The sequence below is a fragment of the Bos indicus x Bos taurus genome, chromosome 11, assembly GCF_003369695.1.
Source record: "Bos indicus x Bos taurus breed Angus x Brahman F1 hybrid chromosome 11, Bos_hybrid_MaternalHap_v2.0, whole genome shotgun sequence".
Taxonomy (NCBI): Eukaryota; Metazoa; Chordata; class Mammalia; order Artiodactyla; family Bovidae; genus Bos; species Bos indicus x Bos taurus.
The window spans coordinates 28,141,235-28,166,678 of NC_040086.1; the positions used below are offsets into that span (position 1 = coordinate 28,141,235).

General features: G+C 44.0%; 1 protein-coding gene across 4 annotated transcripts in view; it reads left to right on the forward strand.

The window, feature by feature from the left end:
* Window positions 1-25,444, forward strand: part of PRKCE (protein kinase C epsilon) — a 542,503-nt gene that overhangs the window by 323,756 nt on the left and 193,303 nt on the right. For all 4 annotated transcript variants that reach the window (XM_027555170.1, XM_027555172.1, XM_027555168.1 and 1 more), the window contains 3 exons: window positions 20,906-21,065; window positions 23,130-23,164; window positions 24,520-24,605. In XM_027555170.1, coding sequence (XP_027410971.1) covers window positions 20,906-21,065; window positions 23,130-23,164; window positions 24,520-24,605 — 281 coding nt within the window. The remainder of the gene's footprint in view (window positions 1-20,905; window positions 21,066-23,129; window positions 23,165-24,519; window positions 24,606-25,444) is intronic.

Genomic DNA, 25,444 nt, shown 5'->3' on the forward strand with positions numbered 1-25,444 from the left:
TTTGCCAGCCAATGTGGGTGCAGCATATTTAGGTAGGTAAATGGATTCCCCGTAGCTTTCTACTTTCCTAATAAGGCACAGAAGCTGTACCACTCCCCCTGTGATCTTACCTAGTGCCTTTGCCTTTTTGGAAAAATGAAAGGGACATATTGAAATGCCATTTTCTGTAACTTTTGGTTTGGGGAATAAAACGAATCTCTTGCTTGTGGAAATGCTCTTATCACCAGGTGCAGGTCAAGGAAAGGAATAACACAGGCTTCTTTTGGGCCAAGAAGCCTAGATCTAGTTCACCAGTGGTTCTCAGCTTTGATTCCCAGTTATGATCACCTGGGAAACTTAAAAAAAAAACATCCCCTGTGGAGGGCCAGTCCCCATTTAGATGGGAGTCTCTGAGGGTGGGGCCAAGGCCTCTATGTGTTTTAAAGGTGAACCCTTCCCAGGGTCTCTCTCTGAAAGAACATAGGAAGAAGCTAATCATATGGACTTCCCTGTATCTCAGGTGGTAAAGAATCTGCCTGTAAAGCAGGAGACCCAGGTTCAATCTGTGGGTCAGGAAGATCCCCTGGCAAAGGAAATGGCAACTCATTCCAATATTCTTGCCTAGAGAATTCCATGGACAGAGGAGCCTAGTGGGTTACAGTCCATGGGGTCACAAAGAGTTGGACTCACCTGAGCAACTAACTCCTTGGAAGGAAGGTTATGACTAACCTAGATAGCATATTCAAAAGCAGAGACATTACTTTGCCAGCAAAAGTCCGTCTAGTCAACGCTATGGTTTTTCCAGTGGTCATGTATGGATGTGAGAGTTGGACTGTGAAGAAAGCTGAGTGCCGAAGAATTGATGCTTTTGAACTGTGGTGCTGGAGAAGACTCTTGAGAGTCCCTTGGATTGCAGGGAGATCCAACCAGTCCATTCTGAAGGAGATCAGTCCTGGATATTCTTTGGAAGGACTGATGCTAAAGCTGAAATTCCAGTACTTTGTCCACCTCATGCGAAGAGTTGACTCATTGGAAAAGACTGATGCTGGGAGGGATTGGGGGCAGGAGGAAAAGGGGACGACACAGGATGAGATGGTTGGATGGCATCACTGACTCAATGGATGTGAGTCTGAGTGAACTCCGGGAGATGGTGATGGACAGGGAGGCCTGGCATGCTGCGGTTCACGGGGTGGCGAAGAGTCGGTCACGACTGAGCGACTGAACTGAACTAAACTGAGAAACTAACACACAATCATACATGAGGGTTTACCAAAGGGGAGAGGGAAGGAGAAATGAGGAGGATGGATTTAAAAGATACAAACTACATCATGTAAGTAGACAACAAGGATTTACTCCACAGCACAGGGAATTATACTCAATATCTTGTAGTTGCCTATAGTGGAATATAATCTGCCCCCCAAAATCACCATGCTGTATACCTGAAACGAACATTGTAAATCAATAATACTTCAATTAAAAAATCGCCTTGGGAGCCTCCCTCCCTGGAGCCACCTGAGGCTGTCTTGATGAAAGGATGGTTCAGAGCACTGATGGATTAAAGAAGTCTCTGTTGCTCCTCTTTTCTCTGGGGCTATTTCCTATCTCTCAGTCCAGAATTCGCTGCTGATTCTGGTGACTCACAGGACCATAGATAGATTCGGATAGTCTTTGATTCTTAAAGTGCCCTCTCTTGATGGCCCAGCAGCATCAGCGTCACCTGGGAGTTTGTTAGAAATGCATGGTCTCAGGTCTCAACCCAGAGCTCCTGAATAGAAACCCAGGTGGGGCCAGCAACTGGTTCGCTTTAACAAACCTCCCAGAATTCTGAGGCAGGCTATAGTTTGAGAACCACTGGCCTAGTGGTTTTGTTTTATATTCACTGGTATAGTAGCATTTGCATGTCTATTTTATTTTGTCTACCTGCGCATAATACCTAAACGTGTACCTTTAGGCTATAACTAGAAAGGGCTGGACTTGGGCAAAATCATGAGCTTGGATGATGATCTTGTCAACTTTCCGAACCTTTTCAATGCTCCCTTCACTTTGAAGGGGGCCTCAGAGGGTCACAGGGTCTTCCTGCAGCCCCAGTGATTCTGGGCAGGGACAAAAACAATTCTTCAACTCACCCACACACATGACTCTGTGATATTATTGAATAAAGTTTATATATCCAAATGAAATGAAGGCTGATGGTGTCCTTATCACTAAAAATTCAATACAGAGTCAAAAGAATTTAAATGTCATTTGGAATATTTCTGAAGAAAAAAATAATTTTCTTATCAGTATTGCATTTTCCATTTGCGGTTTACCATAAACTAAGCAAAGAACAAATAATGAAATGTAACTTGAGACTCAGAATATGATGGCAGTAACCCAGCATGATGTTCTTCTTGCATCACTGTTCTGCAGGATTAAAAGACTAATTAAATTGACCTATCTAATTTAAACACAAGCATGCATGAAAATTGGAAACATCTGTAGAGGGGGTCTATTAACTCAAGATGCTTGGCCAAAGACTTCTAGAGGAAAACAATGTATAGAATTCATTTCATTATTGTCAAAAAAAAAAGAATGCAATCCTCATTTTAATGTGCTGTTTTGAAAGGAATTGAGTACAGTGGAAACAATTACACATCAAGAAATGCATGTACTTACTGTGCTATTGTGGGTCCTTTAGGGATTGTTAAATTGTCTAGAACCAAGGATGGATTTTATTTTATGAAAAGACATTTTAATCACCTTGTATGCAAAGGAAGAATTTACGAGGATTTTGAGCTGTGAGCAGATGAATTGCAATGTGTTTAATACCACATTGCTTCCCTTGCCTGCTGTGGTTGATTCCTCAGCATTTCATTCAATTAGTGATAGTTTGAACTAGGCAGGAGAGGTGTTGGAGGTGATGGTTGGGGAGATGGATTCAAGAGAAGTCTTAAGAGCTCCTACTTCTAAAGTAGCTAGCAATGCAGTTGAGGGAACAATGAGAACACTACATCAAACCCTCAGTGTATAATTAATTGTTTAATGGGTGAATATCAAAGTGAATGGTAAAGACCCCAAGTCCTAAGATGCTGTTCTGGCAAGGAAAGTTTCATGGAAGATTTAGGTCTATAAGGGTGGGGAAGATTGAGATTAGAAGAGGGGAGAAAGCTCTGTCCTAGGCAGGAGGGCTGATGAAATTAGAAGCTTGGGAGGAATAAGTGTGACTTCCGTGGGGCGGCAGTCAGGAGATCCACCTGGTTCGCGTAGTCAGAGCAGGGAAGGCAGGGACAGAGAGGACCTGGTTTGTACTTGACCCCCCAGCTTTCTTTAGACTCAGGTTTGCAATCTGTTCTGCTCCCTTGAGGTCTTAGTCGTAAAGGCTGGTTAAATGCTTCAGGCAGATGTGCTCTAAACCATCCTCCAGGCAGTTCTTCGTAGCTCTAGCAGCTGTTGACACAGGGCTGAAGCTTTCATAGACCTTTCCTAATTAGTCCCCTCTGCCCTGCCACTTTTTTATAAATTAAGGTATTGCGTGCGTGTGTGCTAAGTCGCTTCAGTCATGTCTGACTATTTGCGACCCCTTGGACTATACCCTGGCAGTATCCTCTGTCCGTGGGATTTTCCAGGCAGAAATACTAGAGTGGGTTGCCATTATGTACAGTAAAATTCGCTTGTTCTAGTGTATTGTTTTGTGGGTTTTGACAAATACATAAGTCGGGTAACCTCTACCGTGATCAAAATATAGAACAGTTTCACCACCTTTCAAAGTTCTCACATTATCTTTCCGTTTCATAGTGAAACTTTTTGCTCACCGCCCTCCCCACCCCCACCCCCCAAAGCACCTGGCAACCACTGATCCCTTTTCACCACCTATAGTTTTGCCCTTTCTAGAATGTCATTTGGATGGGACATACAGTATTTAGCCTTTTGGGCTTGACTTTTTTTTTTTTTTCCCCTTGATGTGTTACGTTTGACATTCGTTCATGTTGATGATTGTATCAATAATTCCTTCCTTTGCTGAATAGAATTCCACTGTATGGATGTAAACCAATTTGTTTAGTCGTCCCCCAGTTCAAGTATTTATGGATTATTTCCAGTTTTTGATGATTACAAATAAAGCTGCTAAAGATATTCAAATATAGGTTTTTGTGTGAATATAAGTTTTCATTTCATTTGAGTAGATACCTAGGGATGGGACCGCTGGATCGTGCATGGTAAGCATATATTTGATTTGATAAGAAACTGAAGTGTTTTCCGAAGTGGAGAAACTATTTTGTTTTCACACCAGTAATGAAAGTTCCAGTTAGTTTGCATCCTCAGCAGCTCTTGATATTTTCAAGTTTTAGGTTATTGTTGTTGTTATTTTAATATTTTGTCATTCTAACAGGAATATCGTGGTTTCACTGTGGTTTTAATTTCCATTTTCCTAAAACTAATGTTCAGCATCTTTTCATGCTTAATTACTATCCATATATCTTTTTTGGTGAGCTGTCTTTCAAATATTTGGCTCATTTAAAAAATTGGTTTGTTTCCTTATAAGTGAGTTTTGAGAGTTCTATAAATTCTAAATATTAGTGCTTTACCAGCTATGTATTTTGCAAATATTTTCCCTCATTTTGTGACTTATCTTTTTATTCTATTAACAATGTCTTTTAGATAGCAGTTATTAATCTTCAATGTCTTTTAAATAGCAGTTATTAATCTTGATGTTCAGTTTATCCATCTTTTATGAACTGTACTTTCAGTCATAGCCAGTAAAGCTCTATCTAATTCGAGGTCATGAAAACTTTCTCCAATGTTTAGGTTTCACATGTTTTTCTATTATCTATTCTGAGGTAATTTTTGTACAAGATGAAAGGTATGAAATATGTAAGTCACTAAGTTGTGTCCGACTCTTTGAGACTCCATGGCCGATAGCCCGCCAGACTCCTCTGTCCCTGGAATTCTCCAGGCAAGAAAACTGGAGTGGGTAGCCATTCCCCTCTGCAGGGGATCTTCCCAACCCAGAGATCAAACTTGGGTCTCCTGCATTTCAGGCAGATTCTTTACCATCTGAGCCACCTGGGAAGTCCCAGACTTATTTTTTGCATATGGATATTCAATTATTCCAGCATCACGTGTTGAAAAGACTATAATTTCTCCTTTGAATTGCCTTTCTCCCTTGTTGAAAATCGATTTTAGATATATATGTGGGCTGATTTCTGGATTCCGTTCTGGTCCGTTAATCTAGTTGTCTGTTTTTTTGTTGTAATGGTGGAAGGGATGGTCTTTCTAGTTTTTTCTCCATCCTAAGCCAGGCCCTAATTTATTTTGAAAAAATAAGTGCATCACTCTTAGTTGATTCAGGTAAGGAATAATGTGGTCCAGACTGTTCTCAGAATTTGGTCCTGGATCAGCAACATTAGGATCACCTGTGAACTTGTCCGAAATGAAATTCTCAGCCCCTCCCCAAACTTGCTGGATTAGAAACTGGAAATGGGTCCAGCAGTGTATGTTTCATCAAGCCCTCCAAACACTTCTGGTGCCTGGTGGAGTTTGAGACTATGCAAAGGAGAAGACTTCAACATTCAGGTTGTTTAGAAGAAAAGAGTGATGGAATTGTGTTAATGGACTTAATTTAGGGTCTTCTGTTTTCTAATTCAGATTTGATGAGAAACTGTGGCTATTTTCTGACAATGACCATTGACTGGCTCTTATCTGAAAGAAAGAAGGACCTTTTTTCCATTTATTCTGGCCTTTAAAACATTTTTCTGAACTCCTTTGCCATGATACTCCAACATCAAACTCCTCCCCTTGAGGAGTGAGAAGCCATTTCTGATACCTAGAGAGCTTTCTCTGGTAGCTCAGCTGGTAAATAATCCACCTGCCATCCAGGAGACTCCTGTTCAATTCCTGAGTAGAAAAGATCCCCTGGAGAAGGGATAGGCTACCTACTCCAGTATTCATGGGCTTTCTAGGTGGCTCAGATGGTAAAGAATCCACCTGCAATATTGGGAGACCTGGGTTCAATCCTTGAGTTGGGAAGATCCCCTGGAGGAGGGATAGCAACCTACTCCAGTATTCTTGTCTGGAGAATCCCCACGGAGAGGACCTGGAGGACTATAGCCCATGGGATTGTAAAGAGTTGGACACAACTGAGTGACTAAGCACAGAGAGGCTTTCAAGCAGAGCATCAACATGAGAGAGAGCCAAGTCAGGAGTCTAATAGGTGTACAATTCAGGTTGATAGGTTGAGAATCAACCAGAAGTTCTAGTTAATGATTTACCAAGTTACAGGTCACTTTCACCCAGAAATCAAATAGCTGTCCCCTTGAGCTGCAAATAAGGTGGGGAGGACATTGTAAGAGCTTATAAAAAGCCCCAAGTTTCCCCAGTACCAGAAGAAAATTGTTTCGCTGTTACACCCATTCGGCAGTAAATGCAATAAGAGCTCTCCTTTTCAATGAATTGTTTGGGCCAGGCTGCTCAGCAGAGAGGCCAGAGTAGCTCCAGAATAAAGGAAGGATGCCTTGTCTCTTCAACACTGCAGTCTTTTTTTCTCATGAAGGTGATTTGAAGGAGCCAACAGTATAATGCTATAGCATCATTTTAATCCTTCTACCTTAAACACACACACTATTTTAGCTTCTCACTTCTAATTTTCTAGATTTGGTCTGGGCCTTTGCTTACTGTTCTTTTTGGAGACAGAGGATAATGTTTATTTAAAAAAAACAACAGGGTTAACTTTCATCTTTGTAGCTTCAGGAGTGAAGAGGGCACTGACCTGAAGAAAAGGAAAAAGTGACTTTTCCTTCAAGGCCCAGTGTTCCAGCTGACCACAGGCTGGCTTGGGGCAGGTTTAGGGAACACCTTGACCTAAAGCTTTCTTCCCTCCTTGGCTTGAGCAGATGGAAACTTTTTGTTCTGGGAGGTTGTGGCCTGTGTGATGAATATATCTGTTTCTGCATCATACCTCATGTCTCCTCCTGCCTTTCACGGTTCTGTAGGAAATGCCTGGAAGTGGTACAAATCAGCCAAGTGTGTGTTATGGTCGCATTCCTGTTTCTCCCCTGAGCTCCCCCAGCCTGTGAGCTGTGTGATGAGAGTGCTACCTCTCTATGAGTTTTCATTTTCCGCTGCTTTAGACGTCTGGTTTCCAAAACAGCTTTCAGAACTTCTCATCAAACCCTACATTCACGTGAAGGAAATGGGCCTCTTTCCTTCCAGTCTGCTATTAATTTTTTCACACAGTTTTTTCATTTACAGCATTAGAGGAGCAAAGTTCATTTTTTAGAAAATGTATAAGCTACTTGTTAGAATAATAGAAACAGCAAGCTTGAATTTCTTGAGTGTTTTTTTTTCCCGGTTTCTATACAGGCAGAAAAGGGTAGAAAATGGTCATTTTGTGTTATTTAATGTGTGTAGTATGGGGGGGAAGCGTGAACTTTGGAGGAAGACAATCCTTAGTACAAAATCAGGTTCTACCACTTAGTAAGATGTATGCCTGGGTGAGTCACCTAGATTTATTTAGCCCCAGTTTCCTCATTTGCATAATGGGGAGAATAATACCGATCTTGTAGGCTCTCTTCAAGAAGCAAAGATATGTTTTAATCACACACTGTATGGTAAATGGTACCTATTATTTCTATTACTAGGTTTGTTTACAAATGGAATTTGTCTCTTACTTTGGAATGTAAAATTTCCAAAATTTATCTCCTAACACCACTCTCCCTGCAGGTTCTACATGATTTTTTTCTACCTTCCCAGTACAACGTATAAAAAAGAATCTGAAATTCATCCACACTAAACTCATAATGGCCCTCCCAGAGGATCTGTGTTTTAACAGGGCTTAAAGCCTCAAGCTTAAGATAAAAGCTGACACAGTGGAGCTCAAAGTAGCAGGGATCATTTGCTTTTTTAGGACGCCACTATCTCTGAATTCCCAGCTCTCAGGAGCCAGGTCAGCCTAACTCACCTTTTCATAGGCACTAGGATCCATGTGATCATGCTTTTAATATTACCAGTGTTTGTTTTCCTTTGTCTCTCTCCAGAGGAGGGATAAATGTATAACTCAGAGGCCTGGTACCTAGCACCCTGAGGCACTCAGTAAATATTGGCCAAGTGAATGAACAATTGTCACAGCGAAAACATTTTTCTTCCAATGTTTACCCTAAGTCTCTTCCTGCTTGGTTTATCTATTACCTCCTGAATTATAGATATCTATTTCTGAGTAACAAATTATCATAAATTTATCAGCTTAAAACAATAAGAAATAGTATTATCCCATACTGTTCTGTGGGTTAGGAATTCGGGAGCAGCTTTAGCTGGATGGTTCTAACCCATAGTCTCTCGTGAGGTTGCAGTCAGGATTGTTGGCTAGGGCTCTGGCTGACCAAAAAAGCTCAACTGGGGCTGGAGGATCCAGTTCCAAGATGGCTGACACTCATGGCTCATGAGTCAGTGTGACTGACAGAGGAGGTCTCTCCCAGTCAGTTTCCGCCAAAATGGACCTCTGCATAAGGCTGCTTGTGTGCTAGGACACAGAAGCTGGCTTTCCAAGAGAGAGCCAAGAGTGAGCAAGGTGGAAGCTGCAGTGTCTTTTATGACCTAGCCTCAGCAGTCCCCTTTGTCATTTCTGCAAAGTCTCTTTGGTTCTACAAGTCAGCAGGGCAACTCTAGTTGTGTAGGAGGGGCCTGCACAGAGTCCCAGGAGGCACGGATCCATGAGGGTCATCTTGGAGATTGGCCACCACACCTCTCATTCAATCCTTTCTTTTTTTCTCCCAGAAAATGAAGTTTCAAATCTTTGCTCTAGAAGAATTTCACTTGTCTTCTCTTGGACATCTCACACCTGCTAGGGATAGCCAGTCTCACAAGCACGGCTAAGATGTGGCAGAGATGTGCTTTGGCTGGAGCAGTGTTCATCCACTACTCAGGATTCTTGAGATTCTTAAGACTGTGGTAGATCTTAACCTTAGCTTAACCTTTGTTGACTAACCCTGTTAACGCTTAAACCAAGACCTCCTGAAAGGGCAGGCAGGTGACTACACTGTGTCCAGGGCCCAGATTTCCAGATTAGGAAAGTGCCCTCTTTTCTAAGTAAAGACATGGCTCTGGGCTGCCCTGAGGTTGTAAGGTCTAGGATGGGAGCTGGGTTTTTCAGAGAGAAATTGATTTATAGTAGCTGTAAGTATCGAAGAAGGCAATGGCACCCCACTCCAGTAGTCTTGCCTGGAAAATCACATGGACGGAGGAGCCTGGAAGGCTGCAGTCCATGGAGTTGCTGAGGGTCGGACACGACTGGGCGACTTCACTTTCACTTTTCACTTTCATGCATTGGAGAAGGAAATGGCAACCCACTCCAGTGTTCTTGCCTGGAGAATCCCAGGGACGGGGGAGCCTGGTGGGCTGCCGTCTCTGGGGTCGCACAGAGTTGGACACGACTGAAGTGACTTAGCTTAGCTTAGCTGTAAGTATCAATACTTCTTCCCGAGAGTCCTGGTGACCAAGAATGTATATCTGCAAGAAGCTTGCTGTCTGTGACTGGTAATATTTCCCTCTGGACAGAGATAACTTACTCATTGGGGAATTCGATCTCCTCTTGTACTTCGTTAGCACTAAGACCCAAGCTGACTGGATCTCCCTTAAGCATTTGAGGCCTTAGAATATTTCCTTAGTCTCATTAAACTGGAAATTTAAAAAATTTCCCTTGCCCCTACCCCCATCTTTTGTTCTTGATTTTCTGTGTATAGGAGTTTCTAGATATGAGACTCCAAATTTAGCAGATGTCTCTGTTGTTTTGTAGGGCTATTAGAAATACATTTTCCTTCTCATATAGTGGCTGTTCTTTCTACAACGTTCTCCTATCACTATGGATGACAACTTATGGAGAGACAGGAGTTTCCGAGGCCCTAAGAAGCAATCCTGGGAATGTCATTGGTTTTTCCAGACTGCAGTGTCCCCTGTATTGAAAGAGATGCCAGCAGCGGGGCGTTGGGGGGAGGGGGGTGTCACACCATGTGTGTGTGTGTGTGTGTGTGTGTGTGTGTAATCAGAGAGCCTGTGAGCCTTGAAGGGGCACAGGGCTGGATTCTGGCTTTGTTTTCACTTGTTAAAAGCATTATTGTTTTTGACCTCCTAATCCCTCTTTCTACATACAGAGTTGTGATCACTATCTCAGTGGAACATAAAACTTATCAGAAAAAGTTTAAGCAAGTTTTTGAAGCCAAGAGGAAAGATATAAGTTCTACGGGCACTATGCTCTTGATTGTTGTTCACTGGCTAAGTTGTGTCTGACTCTTTGCAACCCCATGGACTGCCGCACGCCAGGCTTCTCTGCCCTACACTATCTCCTGGAGTTTGCTCAAACTCATGTCCATTGAGTCAATGATGCCATCCAACCATCTTATCCTCTGTCATCCCCTTCTCCTCCTGCCCTCAATCTTTTGCAGCATGAGGGATTTTTCCAGTGAGTTAGCTCTTTACATCAGGTGGCCAAAGTATTGCAGCTTCAGCTTCAGCATCAGCCCTTTCAATGACTATACGGAGTTGCTTTTTTTTAGGATTGATTGGTTTGATCTTATGGCTGCCCAAGGGCTGATAGCCCTGATAGCTGTTTCTATAGGATGATCTAGGGTTTTTTTAACCTCTGGTAAGCTTCCTAAAGAAGGTCCATCCTCCCAATACCCTGCTCTGGAAACTAGCTGGGAGGGAGGGTGGAAGGAAGGTCAGTGTGGAGGAAGGTATGCAGAGAGTAAGACAAACTCATCTGCTTTCTGGGAAGGTGTGGGGTTCATTTGGCCAATCACCAGCCTGGACTTCATGACTTAATAATCATCCTTACTTCTTTTTATCTTCTTGAGCCAGCTCCTTTGTCTTAACAAGTCTTTCATTGCCTGTTATTTTTTTGCTTTTATCTTCTGACTCCCTGAAACTTGACTTCTCTCTCAGGTAGTCTGATAAATACCCACCTGGCCATCTTCCTTGGAATCCTGCTCAGGACCTAAGATCTCTCTGGGAAAAGCTATGGTTTTTCTTTTTAATTTTAACTTTAAAGTATTAGCAACAGTATGGAACTACCTTAGCAATCAGAGGAGTTTGGGGAAAATAAACAGGTGAGTCTGTCGTGGTAATTTGGGTAACTGTGCATATACTTAGTTGAGGAGGTCTGTGGAGGCTGGGATGAGATGGTAAAGGGACCACTTGATATTAAAGGGTGTGATTTTTAGCTCACTTGGCTTGAACCTTTCTGAATCCTGCCTGCCACTGACTGGATGTTATGGAATAGCTGATAGCAACAGTACTGATGGATGAGGGTTTTTCAGTAAATAATTCCATAACCTTTTCGGCCTGCCTGCCTTGGCATTAAGAGGCTTGTAATGTATTTGGAAAGGGGGCTGTCAGCCTTCACTTGGCATTGACACCCCCCCCTGTTCATGCTGGGAATGGACAGACGTCCTGCTAGGCCTTCTGCCGCTGCTCTCCCACAGGCATTTTTTAATAGAGCATTTTAGAAACGTGAACCATGGACATGACATCATGGACATGAGGTCCTCAGGGCTCAGATGCCCAGTAATTCAGCAACAGCTCAGTTTCCTGTGATATGAATCACAGGACCATCACTGGCACCAGTGAGGACTCTGGCCCCACCCTTGGCTGGTGCCCCACTTGGCTGATTTCCCAGGATGAGAAGGCTCTGAGCATTTAGCAGGTCTGCCTGAAGGGATTTTGCTCTGCGGTTTTTCTCCTGGCAAGCAGTGACTTTTCCTGGGTCCCAGAAGCATGTGGCAGTTCCAGTGTAACTCCAGGGTTTAATTTTGCATGGATAGAGGAGGGAGGGAATGAATAAATGCGGATAGGCAGGAAGCAAGGGGACTTCCTACTTAAGGATGATCATTATTCTCCAGTGGTTCTCCATGTCCCCATGTATACCGGAGCCTGGGTGGTGGGACTGGGGGGCTGCCCCCCCTTCTCTGCCTCAGTGACCATCCAGTTGTCCTACCACCACTGTGTCTGACCTCAGTTTACCCTAGTGCTACTCTCTCTACCCTGTCAAGTGTCTACATTTTTCACTTTTTTTTTTCCTAACAAAGCACAAACTAGCTTAAGCTTTATTTTAATTAAGTGGACAAGAGCTTATGCCCTGCCATGAATACAGAACAGGTCATTCAGAAAGGAAAGATGAGGAAGAAGAAAATGATTTGTAGTAAGTTTGAGATGCTAATCTTGAAATGCTACCAGTGCTCTTCTGATTAGATTACACAGAATAACATATGCGGACAATTCAAAACCTCTCCTCCTAGACGTTTCTGCTTCACGTCTTGTGGTTCTCTGGGAAGACATGGATAGTTCAGACTAATCTCTCTCGGGGAATTAATTGCTGTTTCCTCTTTCCTGTTTTGAACAGAAATTTTCTTTAATGTATTGTGTGAGTACAACATGTAGAACATAGCCTTTGGTATCACGTAAATATTTACTTAATCATTAAAACTCACTGTCATGTAGCATTTATTTCAACTTGAAAATATTATAAGCTATTTTCCTCATGGAAAATAAAATGAAAAGGCACTGCTCCTTTGATTTTCAATGCCTAGGTTTTTTTCATTTTGTTTTGTTTCCGTTGATCTTGCATTTTTCACAGTAAGTCCATAAAGTTAAACCAGAGATTTATTGAGTAAACTCCTCAGATACTGAGTGGGAAAAATTCCATCTAGTCTCTTCAGGGGCTTTCCCCACCCCCGAGTCATAACCACTGTTGCCTGGACAATGACGGCAATTCCTTGCTTTGTTAGTGGAGACCCACCTATTGAGGATCAAATTCAAAATATCTGAGAAGAATAATTTAGAGAGTGGCTATGGACCGTCCATTATGGCTAAGAGTCTGTGCCCAGAATACTGCCTGGCATCCAATATCCACCTAATAAACATTTTTTAGAATGTACAATTTTTAACCCGTTGGAAAGTCTCGATGTGTTTTTCTGTTTATGTTGTTTGAGGATATTTATCCTTTTCTCTTTCTCATTTTATACAAATATACACTATAGACATGTTTCTTAGTTCTCTTTTTCTACATATTGTTTCTTGGTAGACTTGGCATGTCTGCTTTTTGAAACCACTGCATTAAATTCCATTATGTGTGTGCTTGTGAATTAATCAGTCCCTTTTGATTTTCTAAGTGTCTAGTTGAGAGTGGGATGAGCGTGTGGAGAGGTGAATGGGCAGCAGCCAGCAAGAGACTTCCATACACAAAGTTGGGTACTGGGGACTCAAGCTATTCTGCCATCCTTGTGAGGTGGATGGGTCAGGGTGGGAATTCTTGAATTTGACACTCACTGTTAGCTGTGTGACCTTGAACAAATTACTTAACCTTTTGAGCCCTTGGTTTCTTCATTTGCAAGTTGAGGATAATAGCACCTCATGATGTTAGATCTAAGTTGCTTACAGTATCTTGTGTATATGTAATAACACCTCGTGTATTTTTAAGTGCACTTTATGGATGTGTAACAGTGTCTCACATATAAAATAGCCCCTCATGGATACAAAATACTTGGAATGGTGCTCACCATATGACAGGGGCCCATACATGGTAGCTGTTATTTTTCAGCTTCTGAATCATCCAAGATTTGACAGTTATTTAGATAAAACTATCAGGATGTTTGAGTTGTTTTCTTTGTGTTGTGAAATAATCTGCCTTGAAAACTGGATTCACTCTTTGCTTGGCTTCTGAGACAAGCCTTCTGAGGACAATCCCAGCCTTTTCTCAAACTGGTCACATTTCTTACTGCTCTTGTCCTAGAGCTGAGTCAGTGTTTTTACCCAGCCCAGTCTTCCCAGGACTCCACTCTGGAGGTGGAGTGTGCTCCTCCAAAGCCCCTGATGCATGGGGTGGGAGGAGACGGAGCCGACCCCCTTTTATTCACAGTGGCAGGGCTGAACTGTCTGGAGGCAGTCGGACCCCAGCCAGGGGAGGTTTTGTAGTGGGATGGGTGAGAGTATTCCACTTTCCCTCAATCAGAACTGTCACGTTGGCACCTGGGGCAGAGAACATGCCAGCCTGGTGTTTAGACAGAGCGCTGCAGTACTATTCCTGATGGATAAGAAAACAGACACCTGAAGAGATTAAATGACTTGTTCTAGGTTATAACGCAAGTCTGGGGTAAAGGCAACATTTGTCCAATCTCCCAGCACCTAGTTCAACCATAGTGGTAGAAAGAGAAGGTCAAAAGAAGGAGGTGAGAAGAGATCAAGAAGACCACCCATGGGACACTTGCTTGTGGAGAAGACCCCTATGTGCACTCAAAATCAAGAGTAGGTAATTGATTGAGGGATCGCCTGCAGTGAGGAATGACAGTGGTGCCCAGAGGTGGCCAGTCAAGCAAATTGGTCCTTCTGACTGGTCCAGGCTCCAAGGTCAGGGGTCTTGGGCGAGCTGGAACTTTGGGCTTGGCAGTCCTTATTACACATGCCCTTGAAGGAAGTGCCAGCATCTGGGGATTCATAACCATCAGCCTATTAGGAATTCCCTGCTAGATATTCTTTCACTGAGAGGCATTCAAAGAGCACTGAGTTTAAGGATGCCAGTTCAGTCCTGTCACTTGAGCCCCCTTTTTATGCAGGAGGACATGAGATGAGGTGAGGGAGGTGCTGATGAAGCAATGGGACCTTCAATAATCAGACAGACCAGAAGAGGTAGCAGAGGGTTTGGTGCCAGGGGCTGCCTCTCCCTGTGATTGTGAGTGTCCTTCTGGCCTAGACTGAGAAGTCTCAGCCCAAGGAAAAGGGGCCAGGTGAGGCTGACCAACAAAGAAGAACTGTGAGGTGTGGGTTCTTTGTGCTTCTTCTGCCACTTGCCTGCAGCCTGTCAGAGATTCTTCTGAGCTTTGGGGCTGTAAGATACTCATTGGTATAGAAGACCCTAGGAATTTGAGCTTATAGGCAAATCACAGCCAGCAGAAAACACTCTTGGAATGTTGTTAGAGATTAAGGTTACCGAAGATCTCATAGCTACTTCACAGGGTGTCTCCTTAGCTTCATGCCTTTGTGAATTCTTGTTGTTATATCTGAGCAGCCAAGATCTTCATTTACACAGAAAGTTTCACAAGTTATCCAACTTTGTGTTGGCCTCTCCCTGACTTGGGTCATCCCTTCTGCTGTGTGGTAGATGCAGATGCAGCCATAAAACAAAAGATTTATGTAGGCAGAAAGGAAAGGAAAGGAAAGAAAGAAAGGGAAACCAGTGCTGGTTTCACCTTGTGGGCTGTGGCAAATGAGCCATCAGCCTAGGTGGGCATGGCTGAGGACATCCAGTGAAGGGATGTGAAGAGCATGCCTCGGCGCAAGTCACAGATGTCGGGGCAATCGGGGTGACCCAGCCCAGAACCACAGGCAGCTGGGGAAGCTGATAAAACGTATCTTGTCTCTCCTGATCTCCAGGCCAACAGCTGCTGCCCTTTCCTCCTCATTCATGCCATGTAGTCCCCACTCCTGCAACGTGAGTGACCCTCCCATTACCTCATGCTGTAGGTGGAAAGAACTGCTATTAAAAATCATTAAAGGACTTCTCTGGGAGTCTAGCTGTTAAGACTCCAAGCTTCCGATGTAGGGGGTGTGGTTGATTCCTGGTTGGGGAACTGAGATCCCGTATGCTGTGCACTGCAGCCAAAAAGAAACCATGTATTAAAAATCTCATTAAAGAGTATTAGAGAACATTTTTCAAATATACAAATATATAATCCCATCATCCTAGTTTAACACAATAATTCTTTCATGTTACCTTCAACCTGTAAATATGTTTGTGTTTCTGTGCCTCCTGTTTTCACAGTTTTAGATCACGTTTCCCCATGTTCCTGCATAGTCTTCTCTCAACATTTTAAAATTGATATAGATGTAGTATAATTCATTAGACCATTCTCCTAATGTGAGATATCAAGTTGTTTCTGTTTGAAGGCTGATTAGACATGCCTTGGGGAACATGTATAAGTTATAAGTGTATAACTTTTAGTTTCTGTTGAATTATTGACTTAGAGTTACTTACTAAGGAATTGCCTAATCAGAGGATATGAATCTCTTTGTGATGTTTGCCATGTACTGTAATATTGCTTCTGAAAATATTATGCGACATTGCCTCTAGCAGTGAATGAATAAATCAGTTTAATAGCAGCCTTCCAAACAGCTGATAATTCCATTTTAAAACAAATTTGTTTCCTTATTAGGCATTAAATGGTATGTCAATGATAGGTCAAGAGAGCTCTGTATTTTAAGAATTCCTAGTAAGAATGAATATTTTATATTTCTCCTCCTAAAAATTTTATATTTATGTCATTTACATTCTTAGCTACAACTAAAGATTTATTGATATGTACACCTCCGTGGTATGTTTGCCATTGAGTTGGAAACTAGTCAAACGGGAACAAACAAATCCAGGCTGTAGAATGCTCCACAAGACAACATCCTATATTTTCCATAACTTTGTCATAAGAAGGAAATAAGTCAAGAAAATTGTTCTTTATTAAGAGATTAAAGAGACATGGCAAGCAGATAACTTCCTTGAGCTCTAACTAGCTCCTGGATTAAACATTTAAAAACAACAGCAACAATAAAGGACATTTAGGGGACAGTTGGGTTTTCCAGGTGGCGCTGGTGGTAAAGAACACCGCTGCCAGTGCAGGAGATAGAAGAGACGCGGGTTCGATCCTTGGGTCTGGAAGGTCCCCTGGAGGAGGGCATGGCAACCCACTCCAGTATTCTTGCCTGGAGAGTCCCATGGCCAGAGGAGCCTGGTGGGCCACAGTCCATAGGGTAGGAAACAGACACAACTGAAGTGACTTAGCACACACACACGTGCAGGGGACAATCAGGGAGATTTAAATATGAACTGTCTATTGGATAGTTATAGCAATGTTAAATTTCTTGACTTTGATATTGTGATTATGTCAGAGAATGTTTTTATTCTTAGGAGATAAACCCTGAAGTATTTAGGGGTGAAGTGTTGCTTCAAACGGTTCAGAAAAACTATATATCATATCTTCATCTTATATAATAATATATTGCTATTAATATAATTATAATTATGTCATAATGTAGTTATGTTAATGCCACTAATATATCATGCTGTATTATATATGGATATATAATGAATTATGCGTGATATTTGATATATATTGCTATTATATTGCACACATACATGTACATATATGCTTGCATTTATAGTCTATTCTTCCACTCTTGCACCATGCACCCTCTCTTACCCATACAGGTGTCTGTGCTCCTGCATGCACGTGCCATGCATTACCCACTACCCCATGGAAGTTGCATTTTAATAGAGAGAGACCCTTCACATCAGGGGAAATGTTGAAGGTGATCCATTTCTAGCAGTTTCTCTAGGCCCAACAAGGAGATTCTATGGGGCTGAGGAGCCCTGTAGCTCCCCTGTCCAAAGATGTGTGGAAGGCAGGTGTTATCATCAGCCAGGAGTCCCATCCCCTTTCTCATGCAGCCTCGTGTGCAAACCTCCTTGGAACACAAAGTTGATTTACCTGTTCCTTCTGTTGCCTTTAGTCTCCCCATATATTGAACATAGAAGCTGACTTTTAACAGGCCATGCACAATGTGCTCTGGAGCAGGATAACAGAACATTTTGGAGAAGTTAGATCAGACAGACCCGACCTTAGCATGGGGTTATCCTTGGCTCTCTTTCTAACCTGCACCCAAGACCCTCCCATCCCCCCCCACGCCCCCCCACCTCCCACCCCCTACAAATTTTATACAGCTTTTCTCACAGCATCAGTGCAGCCCACAAACAGGTTTTCAAAAGTAAGTGGGGTTTGGCAGAAACCAACACAATTTTGTAAAGCAATTATTCTTTAATTAAAGAATAAGTAAATTTTAAAAAAGCAAGTGGAGTTAAATTAACTGGGTGCTGCATTTATCTATTAAATCAGTTAAACACAGTTTAGAATGTCCAGTTTGGTTACTGTGGTCATTTCTATAAAAAGTTGAGAAATAAGGCCCTCGGGGACCCCTATAACCCCCCATATGGCAGCACTTCTTTGAGAAAACTAGATTAAAGTCCTCACCATTTTGACTGAAAACACAATGTCCAGAATCAAGATGACTATAAAATCTGAGGACTTTGTAAATCAAATTGCATTTTAAATGCATTAGAGCGTACTGTTGATATGTATTCCATGGTAACACCTTCTGTGAAAGAATTTGACGGATGCTTTTGTACAAAGAGAATTCCGCTCCCCTGGCCTGAGCTACCCCAAGGCTGAGTTTGGGGAGTTTGGATTTTTTGTCCATCAGGTTTGTAGCAACTAAGGACTATTGAAAAGATTTGTTTTTTTAAATACCACATTTTTCCAGCTTCTAAAAATAGAATTTTCTAAATACACTGAAAAGTATGAAGCAGAAATGAAAGTCACCTCTAATTTCACAACTGAGTGATGATTGTCATATTTATGCATGCGTGTGCATATGTAGGCATCTCTAATTAGAAGCAGGACCTTTCCTTGAGAATTTGCTCATCTGGGTCTTACCCCCTAGGTTGTAGAAAGTAGGAGGTGGTGCGGGCTTTCTATACCCAGAAGGTAATCAGTGTCAGAGACTTTGTGAAACAATAGGCACCAGTTAAAAAGGAAACCCCTTCAGGTTGGGGGGTATGAAGCAGGAGGTCCACAGGCAGACCCCCTTCTGGGTCATCCAGGGGCAGTCCTGAGAACACAGCCTGGGAGCCCTGCGAGCAGCCTCCAGTCAGCAGTTCTGCACATTTGCTTGGAGGCTGCTTCCCTCTGAAAGCACATGCTGGACGTTTGCTCCACATTGTTCTTTTCCTCCTTCAGTTTGATGTTCTGCCCACCCTACCTTCTCTGGACTGACAAGATGCTCTTGGATTAAACAGATGTTTGACTGACACATGTGGCCACCGCTGCAGGGAACCTTGTGTTCAGAGAGGTCCATGAGGGGCGAAGTTGACTCCCCTCAGGACTGACACTGTTAGGCTGGGGAGATGGGTGCCGGCTGGTGCAAGGGGGCTTGTTGGGGGGTGGAGCCTTCCCAGTGTATTTTTACCCACCTTCCAGGGCTGCTTGAGAGTGTCAAGAGCCTGGCAGGAGACCCTTAGCCTGCCTTCTCTGTGCTAGGGGAAGCCTCAGGCAGCCCAGCTCTTCCCTAATGAGAGCCACCAGGTAAGAGCTTTGGAGACTTGCTGTAGGCAGAGTGGACTGTCCCTCGGAGCAACAGGTGGCCAGCGGAGCAGGGACCTCTCTCTCCCTCTCCGGCATAGAATCTGGGCTCTACCACTGTGTGTGTTAGTCACTCAGTCGTGTCCGACTCTTTGCGACCCCACGAACTATAGCCTGCCAGGCTTCTCTGTCCATGGAATTCTCCAGGCAAGAACACTGGAGTGGATTGCCATTCCCCTCTCTAGGGCTCTACCACTAGATAGCTGTATTAACAGAAAAGGTTACTTGAGCTCTTCATTCTTCAGTTTGCAAATCCAAGAAATGGGGGTAATAGCAGTACCCTTCAGCTGGGGTTGTGATGCTTCAATGAGTTATCACACATAATGCATTTAGCATGGCACCTACCAGAGTGCATAGCTAAGGTGGCTCAGATGGCAAAGAATCTGCCTGCAATGCGGGAAACCCAGGTTCGATCTCTGGGTCAGGAAGATCCCCTGGAGAAGGAAGTAGCAATCCCCTCCAGTATTCTTGCCTGGAGAATACCATGGACAAAGGAACCTGGTGGGCTACAGTCTGTGGGGTCACAAAGAGTTGGACACAACTGAGTGACTAACACTTACCAGAGTGTAAGCCCTTGACAGACGTCAGCTAGTATTGTCACTGTGTTAGTCTGCTCAGGCTTTAACAAAATACCATAGAATACAGGCTTAGACAGCAGAAAGTTACTTTTCACAGTTCTGGAGGCTGAAAGTTTGAAATCAAGATCTCGGTGTTCTGGTGAGGATTCTCTGCTTGGCTGGTTTACAACCACCTTCTCGTTGTACCCTCTCATGGCAGAGAGCAGGCGGGCTCAGGTCTTTTCCTCTTCTTATAAGAGCACTAATCCCATTATGCGGGTACACCCTCATGCCTACATTTAATCTTTATTACCTCCTAAAGGCCCCCCAACTATCACATTGGGGATTAGGGCATTAATGTATATATTGGGATGTGTGGTGGCACATTCAGTACTTAATGGTCATTATTATTTTTATTGTCCCTTTGCAGGGTGTTCTTAGGTTTGGGACAGTCTTTGAAAGGGAGGGAAGGAAGAAGTGGGGAATATCTTTCTGTCTCCAGTAGGTCTTAAAGCCCATGGTGGTGGGTCTTGAACCTTCTGGAAACTGTCTGCTTTCACAGTGTTCTATTTCCCTCTCCTTTTAACCTTTAGGGAAAGGCTTTTTTTTCTTTTTTGCTTTACTCTAGGTAAGAGGGAAGAGGAAGAAAAGTCAAGTTTATTAGGCAGCTACTTCTCTGAGCTTGGCATCTGGGTGGGGAGGGAAGTCACGCCGTTGACTCCAAACCACACGCCTTAGGGCCATCACCATCATCCCCACTGACAGAGGACAGTGCCTGCAGAGGCTCCAGATGAGGAACACAAGCAGTCCTAGGTCCCTTCTCAGGAGGTTCAGTAGATTTGAACCTGAGCCTCCGACCCCACACCCTTGCAACATGTAGTGGGTGTGGGGAGGAGTAAAGCGGCCACACCTGGAGCAGGAGTAGGGTTGGGATGGATGCTGAATGCAGCTGTTGTGGGAAAGTGCATAGTCTGGGCCTTGCAGTCACGTGGTGCGTACTCACTGGAGCAAGTAGTGAGGCTCTTTAGACCCCTGAATTCCTCCACCAGCGGAGGCTGCCCCCACACAACCTCCAGATCTCCCGGGCTGGAGTAGCTTTCCCACGGAAGGTTATTTTCAAGGGATGCTAACCCATACTGTATTTTCTTCTGTGCTCTTGTCCCTCCTCAGCCCCTAAAGACAATGAAGAACGTGTGTTTCGGGAGCGCATGCGGCCCAGGAAGCGGCAGGGGGCTGTCAGGCGCAGGGTCCACCAGGTCAACGGCCACAAGTTCATGGCTACGTACCTTCGGCAGCCCACCTACTGCTCCCACTGCCGAGATTTCATCTGGTAAGGTCCTCTTTTCTGGAAACCTCTCAGTTAGACTTCTCGGCAGCGAGAGGTGGGGGGAATGGGTCAGGAGATTGGACACTTTATGTAAAAAATGCTTATGTGCTTTAATTCTTTATCTGACTACAGAAGACTTTTCTGCAAGGCTGAGTGGTGCTTGGGGGGCTAGATGGGAAGAAGAAACTATGCTTCCTGGTTCCTATATATGGAGATATGTAGGATCATATTATATCTCATATTTAATGAGTTGGGATTTTATAACCAATAATGGTATTGTGGGTTTTTTTTAAAGAACTCTTAACTTTTAGAGAGGGAATCTGGATTATTTACCAACAGAATGATGGATTTCTTAGATTTGTTTTAAAAAAATAACTGGAAGGAGGGGTGAGGGGCTAGGGGTAGAGATGAAACAAGGCTGGCCATGAATTTATCATTGTTGGAGCTACTCACAGGTACCTGAGGGTCTACTATATTCATCTCTCTATTTTTTTATACATTTAAATGTTTCCATAGAAAGCTTAAAAATATTCCATTGCCAATATTTATAATACAAAGCAGTTCTTAGTAACTGTCATAACATTGGTGCTGATAGGATGCTGAGATTTCAGAAAAGAGAGATGCATTGGCTGGAGTACTCAGGGAAGGCTTCCTGGAGGAGGTGGCAATTCTCTTTTTATAATGACTAGGATTTTGATAGGCAGAAACAGGTAAGTAGTAGGCCTTTTGGGGAGGTGGAGAAGGACAAGGAATACTGGCCTTGGGGATTAGAGGGAGACTTTTGATGAATACCTACCTTGTGTCAGGGTCTCTCTTTGGCTCTGGAAATCTCTAAATCTTCCCAGCATCCTATGAGCTATGTATTATGAACACCATTCCACTAACAACAATACTGAGGCTCAGAAATGAGACCAGCCTATGGCCCTCCAGCTAGGATATGTCAGAGACCTGATTCCACCCTGGTGCGCACAACTAATGGCTCATGCTCAGCCTTCCTAGCCCCTCTCTTAGCTCTCTGGAACTGATGTGGAGCTCGCATGTTGGCAGTCCCATGGAGGAGAGTGAGCAAGGCCATACTGCAGCATCAGTGGAGAAGGAGAATGTTCAAATTGCACTCTGAGGACCCCCTGGATTCCCATGGTGTCCAGGAACACCTTGTCTCACCCTTGTGGTGTTCTGAAACTAGTCACAGAGGCTGGCATGGACATCCAAGGTGACACAGCTTAGAGCAAAGTCAACCTGATTAAAGCAGAAATAACGCCCAGCTCCATCCACAGACACATCTTATTCCTGGGACTGACAGGCGTCTGACCTGTATCTCTGTATTTTGGTCAAGAACTGGGGAACAGGTTCTGAAAGCTTACCTTAGAGATTCAGGTCTCCTCTAAGCCCATGGCCAATACGACTGAACTCTGGGTTCCCTTAGCTGTAGCCCCAGTGACTTCTGGCTCCTTTTACTGGACTGGGCACTGCAGGGAGCTGACCAGTTGGTGGTGGTGTCCTGAGGACAGGTTGGCTGGATTGTCCTGTGTCCAGGCTAACCCTAAACCTGCCTTAGGGGACCCTATGCTGGCCATGGAAGGAATCTGTGATGTTGGCCTTTACCCAAATGGTAGATTGAACTCCCAGTCCTGGCCGCACTCTGCCCTATAAACCTTGACTTCTCCTGGAATGCTCAGGAAATATGCTTGCCAGCGAGAATCCTTCTCCACAACTGTCTGCAAAGAAGGGCACGCTCAATGACTTGAGGCCCATGGAGAGCAAGCAGGGTCTCTGGGGCTTTCCAGAACACAGCTGGGCCGCTGGAGTGGCTGTTTGTATAGGAAACTGAGCCCTAACACTGACCAAACCTTGCACCCATTCCAAGCGCTGGGGCTGTTCTTGATGGCCTTCAGAAGGAGTCATTTTAAGGCACCCTTCAAGTGGGAGTGAGATTACTACCCCACTGCTGAGTGGACTCCACTCAGCATTTGGTACGCTGTGGGCGGTGGCCAGAATGGGGTGGCTTTGTGTGGCTTTTGACCTACTGGAATTCATTTTCTTAAAGAGCTGTTTTCTTCTTTTCAGGGGTGTCATAGGAAAGCAGGGATACCAATGTCAAGGTAAGAGGGTGTTGTATGAAGTAAATCCCTGGGAACCATGGGTCAATTCAGATCACGACTGCCCGTGGAAACAGGGGCTGGGTTGGATGAGACTCAGAGCTCTGTAGGCCCCCCATGGTCACGCTCTCTCTCTGCAAAGCGAGACTCCGATTTTCTTTTGTCCCTGCCTGGCCACCGCTCCACCATAGCTGTGTGGGAGTAGATGTATAGGAGTGCCTGTGGGGCCCACTATCTGCAGGTGGCCCGGGGGCTCAGCCTTTTGGTGCAATGTTTTCGTTGTGCCTTTTTCTTTCCCCATGAGATGAAAAGCTTCAGGAAGATGCCCTTTGGAGGCCCGCCGTGTCCTGAACCGGGTTCTGTGTGTTCTGTAGGCTCCCCACTCTCCAGCTCCCTGAAGAAGCTTCCTGCCCTGCTTGTTTTATTCTGTCTCACTCATGGTCCTTGCTGCTTCTTTCTCTCTCCCTCTCTTTTTTATTTTTATCTCTTCTGTATCATCATTAGCTCTTAAAGATTTAACAGTTGCTTGAAAGTATGAGAGGGTTTGTTTATTCCCCAGTTAATTGACGACAAATGCAAGGTTAAGTTATCTAGAACTGGAGGGTGGTATGTGATGAGGTCATGCTGAGACTTCTCTGTGGTTGGAACTGGGAGACCAGCCACTAGTTGACTTGAGCCTCACCCCTGGGGGACTGGGGTAGCTTCTGTGGGACGTGGCTGTGTCCTGGAGGTAATGTGTGAACAAAGAGTTTACACATGTGACAGTTCTTAGATTCCTGGCATCACCTACTGTCCACACTGGCCCATGACACTACAGACAGAGTGTCAGCCATTTCTTGGGGAAGTATTACATACAATGAAAAATTTTAAATTTGGCACAAAAGGTATATCCAGATCAAGGAGCTAGAGAACTTCTAAGTCACAGAACACCCACTCACGTGCTGCTGGCCTCCCTACCTCCCCAGCCAGCCCTGGTGGGACCTTGAATGGAACACAGGGAGCAGCAGCACCCTGGGTTGACAGTGCTTCACAACTGGGCGATTGTTTCCTGATGCTGGCATAGAGAAGCAAGAAAATTGATCGGTACTCCCGGAACTAGAGAAAACTGCTGATGCCCTTTGGATATAAATGGTCCATTCTTCTCCAGAGCATTTAGGAAACCCTAATGGCTCTGATGGCAGAGTGCTTTGAAGTGATTGCATAAAGGGCTTCAGGTAGGGCATTACAATAAGACTCTGCATTGGAGACAGAAGGGGCAGGGCTCCCCTCGCTCCTCCACAGAGACCTCATTGAATCGCGGGATGGAACCTTTCTTCCCCTGCTTGTCGCTCAGCTCTCTCATGTTTTGCTGTTTGCAGTCTGCACTTGCGTGGTCCACAAGAGATGCCATGAGCTCATAATTACGAAGTGTGCTGGATTAAAGAAACAGGAAACTCCCGACGAGGTAAATATTTATAACATTGAAATTCTGGGCTTTCTTCCCTGCCATCCCCACCCTCCACTGCCTCCTCTGTGGTCCCCAAGAAAAACCTTATCTCTCTGAGGTCCTGTTGCTTTCTTCATTGTGTTGATCAAAAATGAAGGGAGTTGTCCACAGCCTTCCGGCATGAGGTACAATCTACAGAATGAGTGCAGCTCAAAGTCGGGCTTGTGGGTGTAGATATGATGCCAAGGGTTGTATGGTCCCCAAAAGAAAGCCCAGAGGAAAATTTGAGTTATTTTATGTCATTATCTCATCGAAGCAGTGAAAGGACTCACTGACATGTCAAGGGCTCCACACAGCTCATAAAGAGTGAGAGACAGCACACGCAAGCAGGAGCCTTATCTTTATGAGGTGATGGAGGAATGGAGTGGGATTAGCAAATCTAAGAAACACTTAAGAGGCTGGAAGAACCACAGTAATAACAATAGCTGACATTCATTGGGTACTTACTGTGCCCTGATTTAAGCACTTTATCATATATTATTTAAAGCCGTAACAACCTTAATGAGATCTATCTTCATTTTCCAACAAAGAGAATAGAAGCATAGAGAGGTCAAATTAACTTGCCTTAAGCCTCACATCCTAGTATGTGAAAATGCCAGCCAGTCTGTTCCAGAGTCTGAGTCCTTGACCACTGTACTGTGTTCTCCTCATCTTAGAAACTTGTGTCAAATTGACTGTTACAAAAGTTGTTAGGGGTAAAGAAGCAAGAATATTTGACTTGAAGCCAGGTTTCTCTTAACTGAGTAATTGAGAGAAGAGTGGATCCACTAACAGAGGTAAAAAAACCTCTTAGAGAA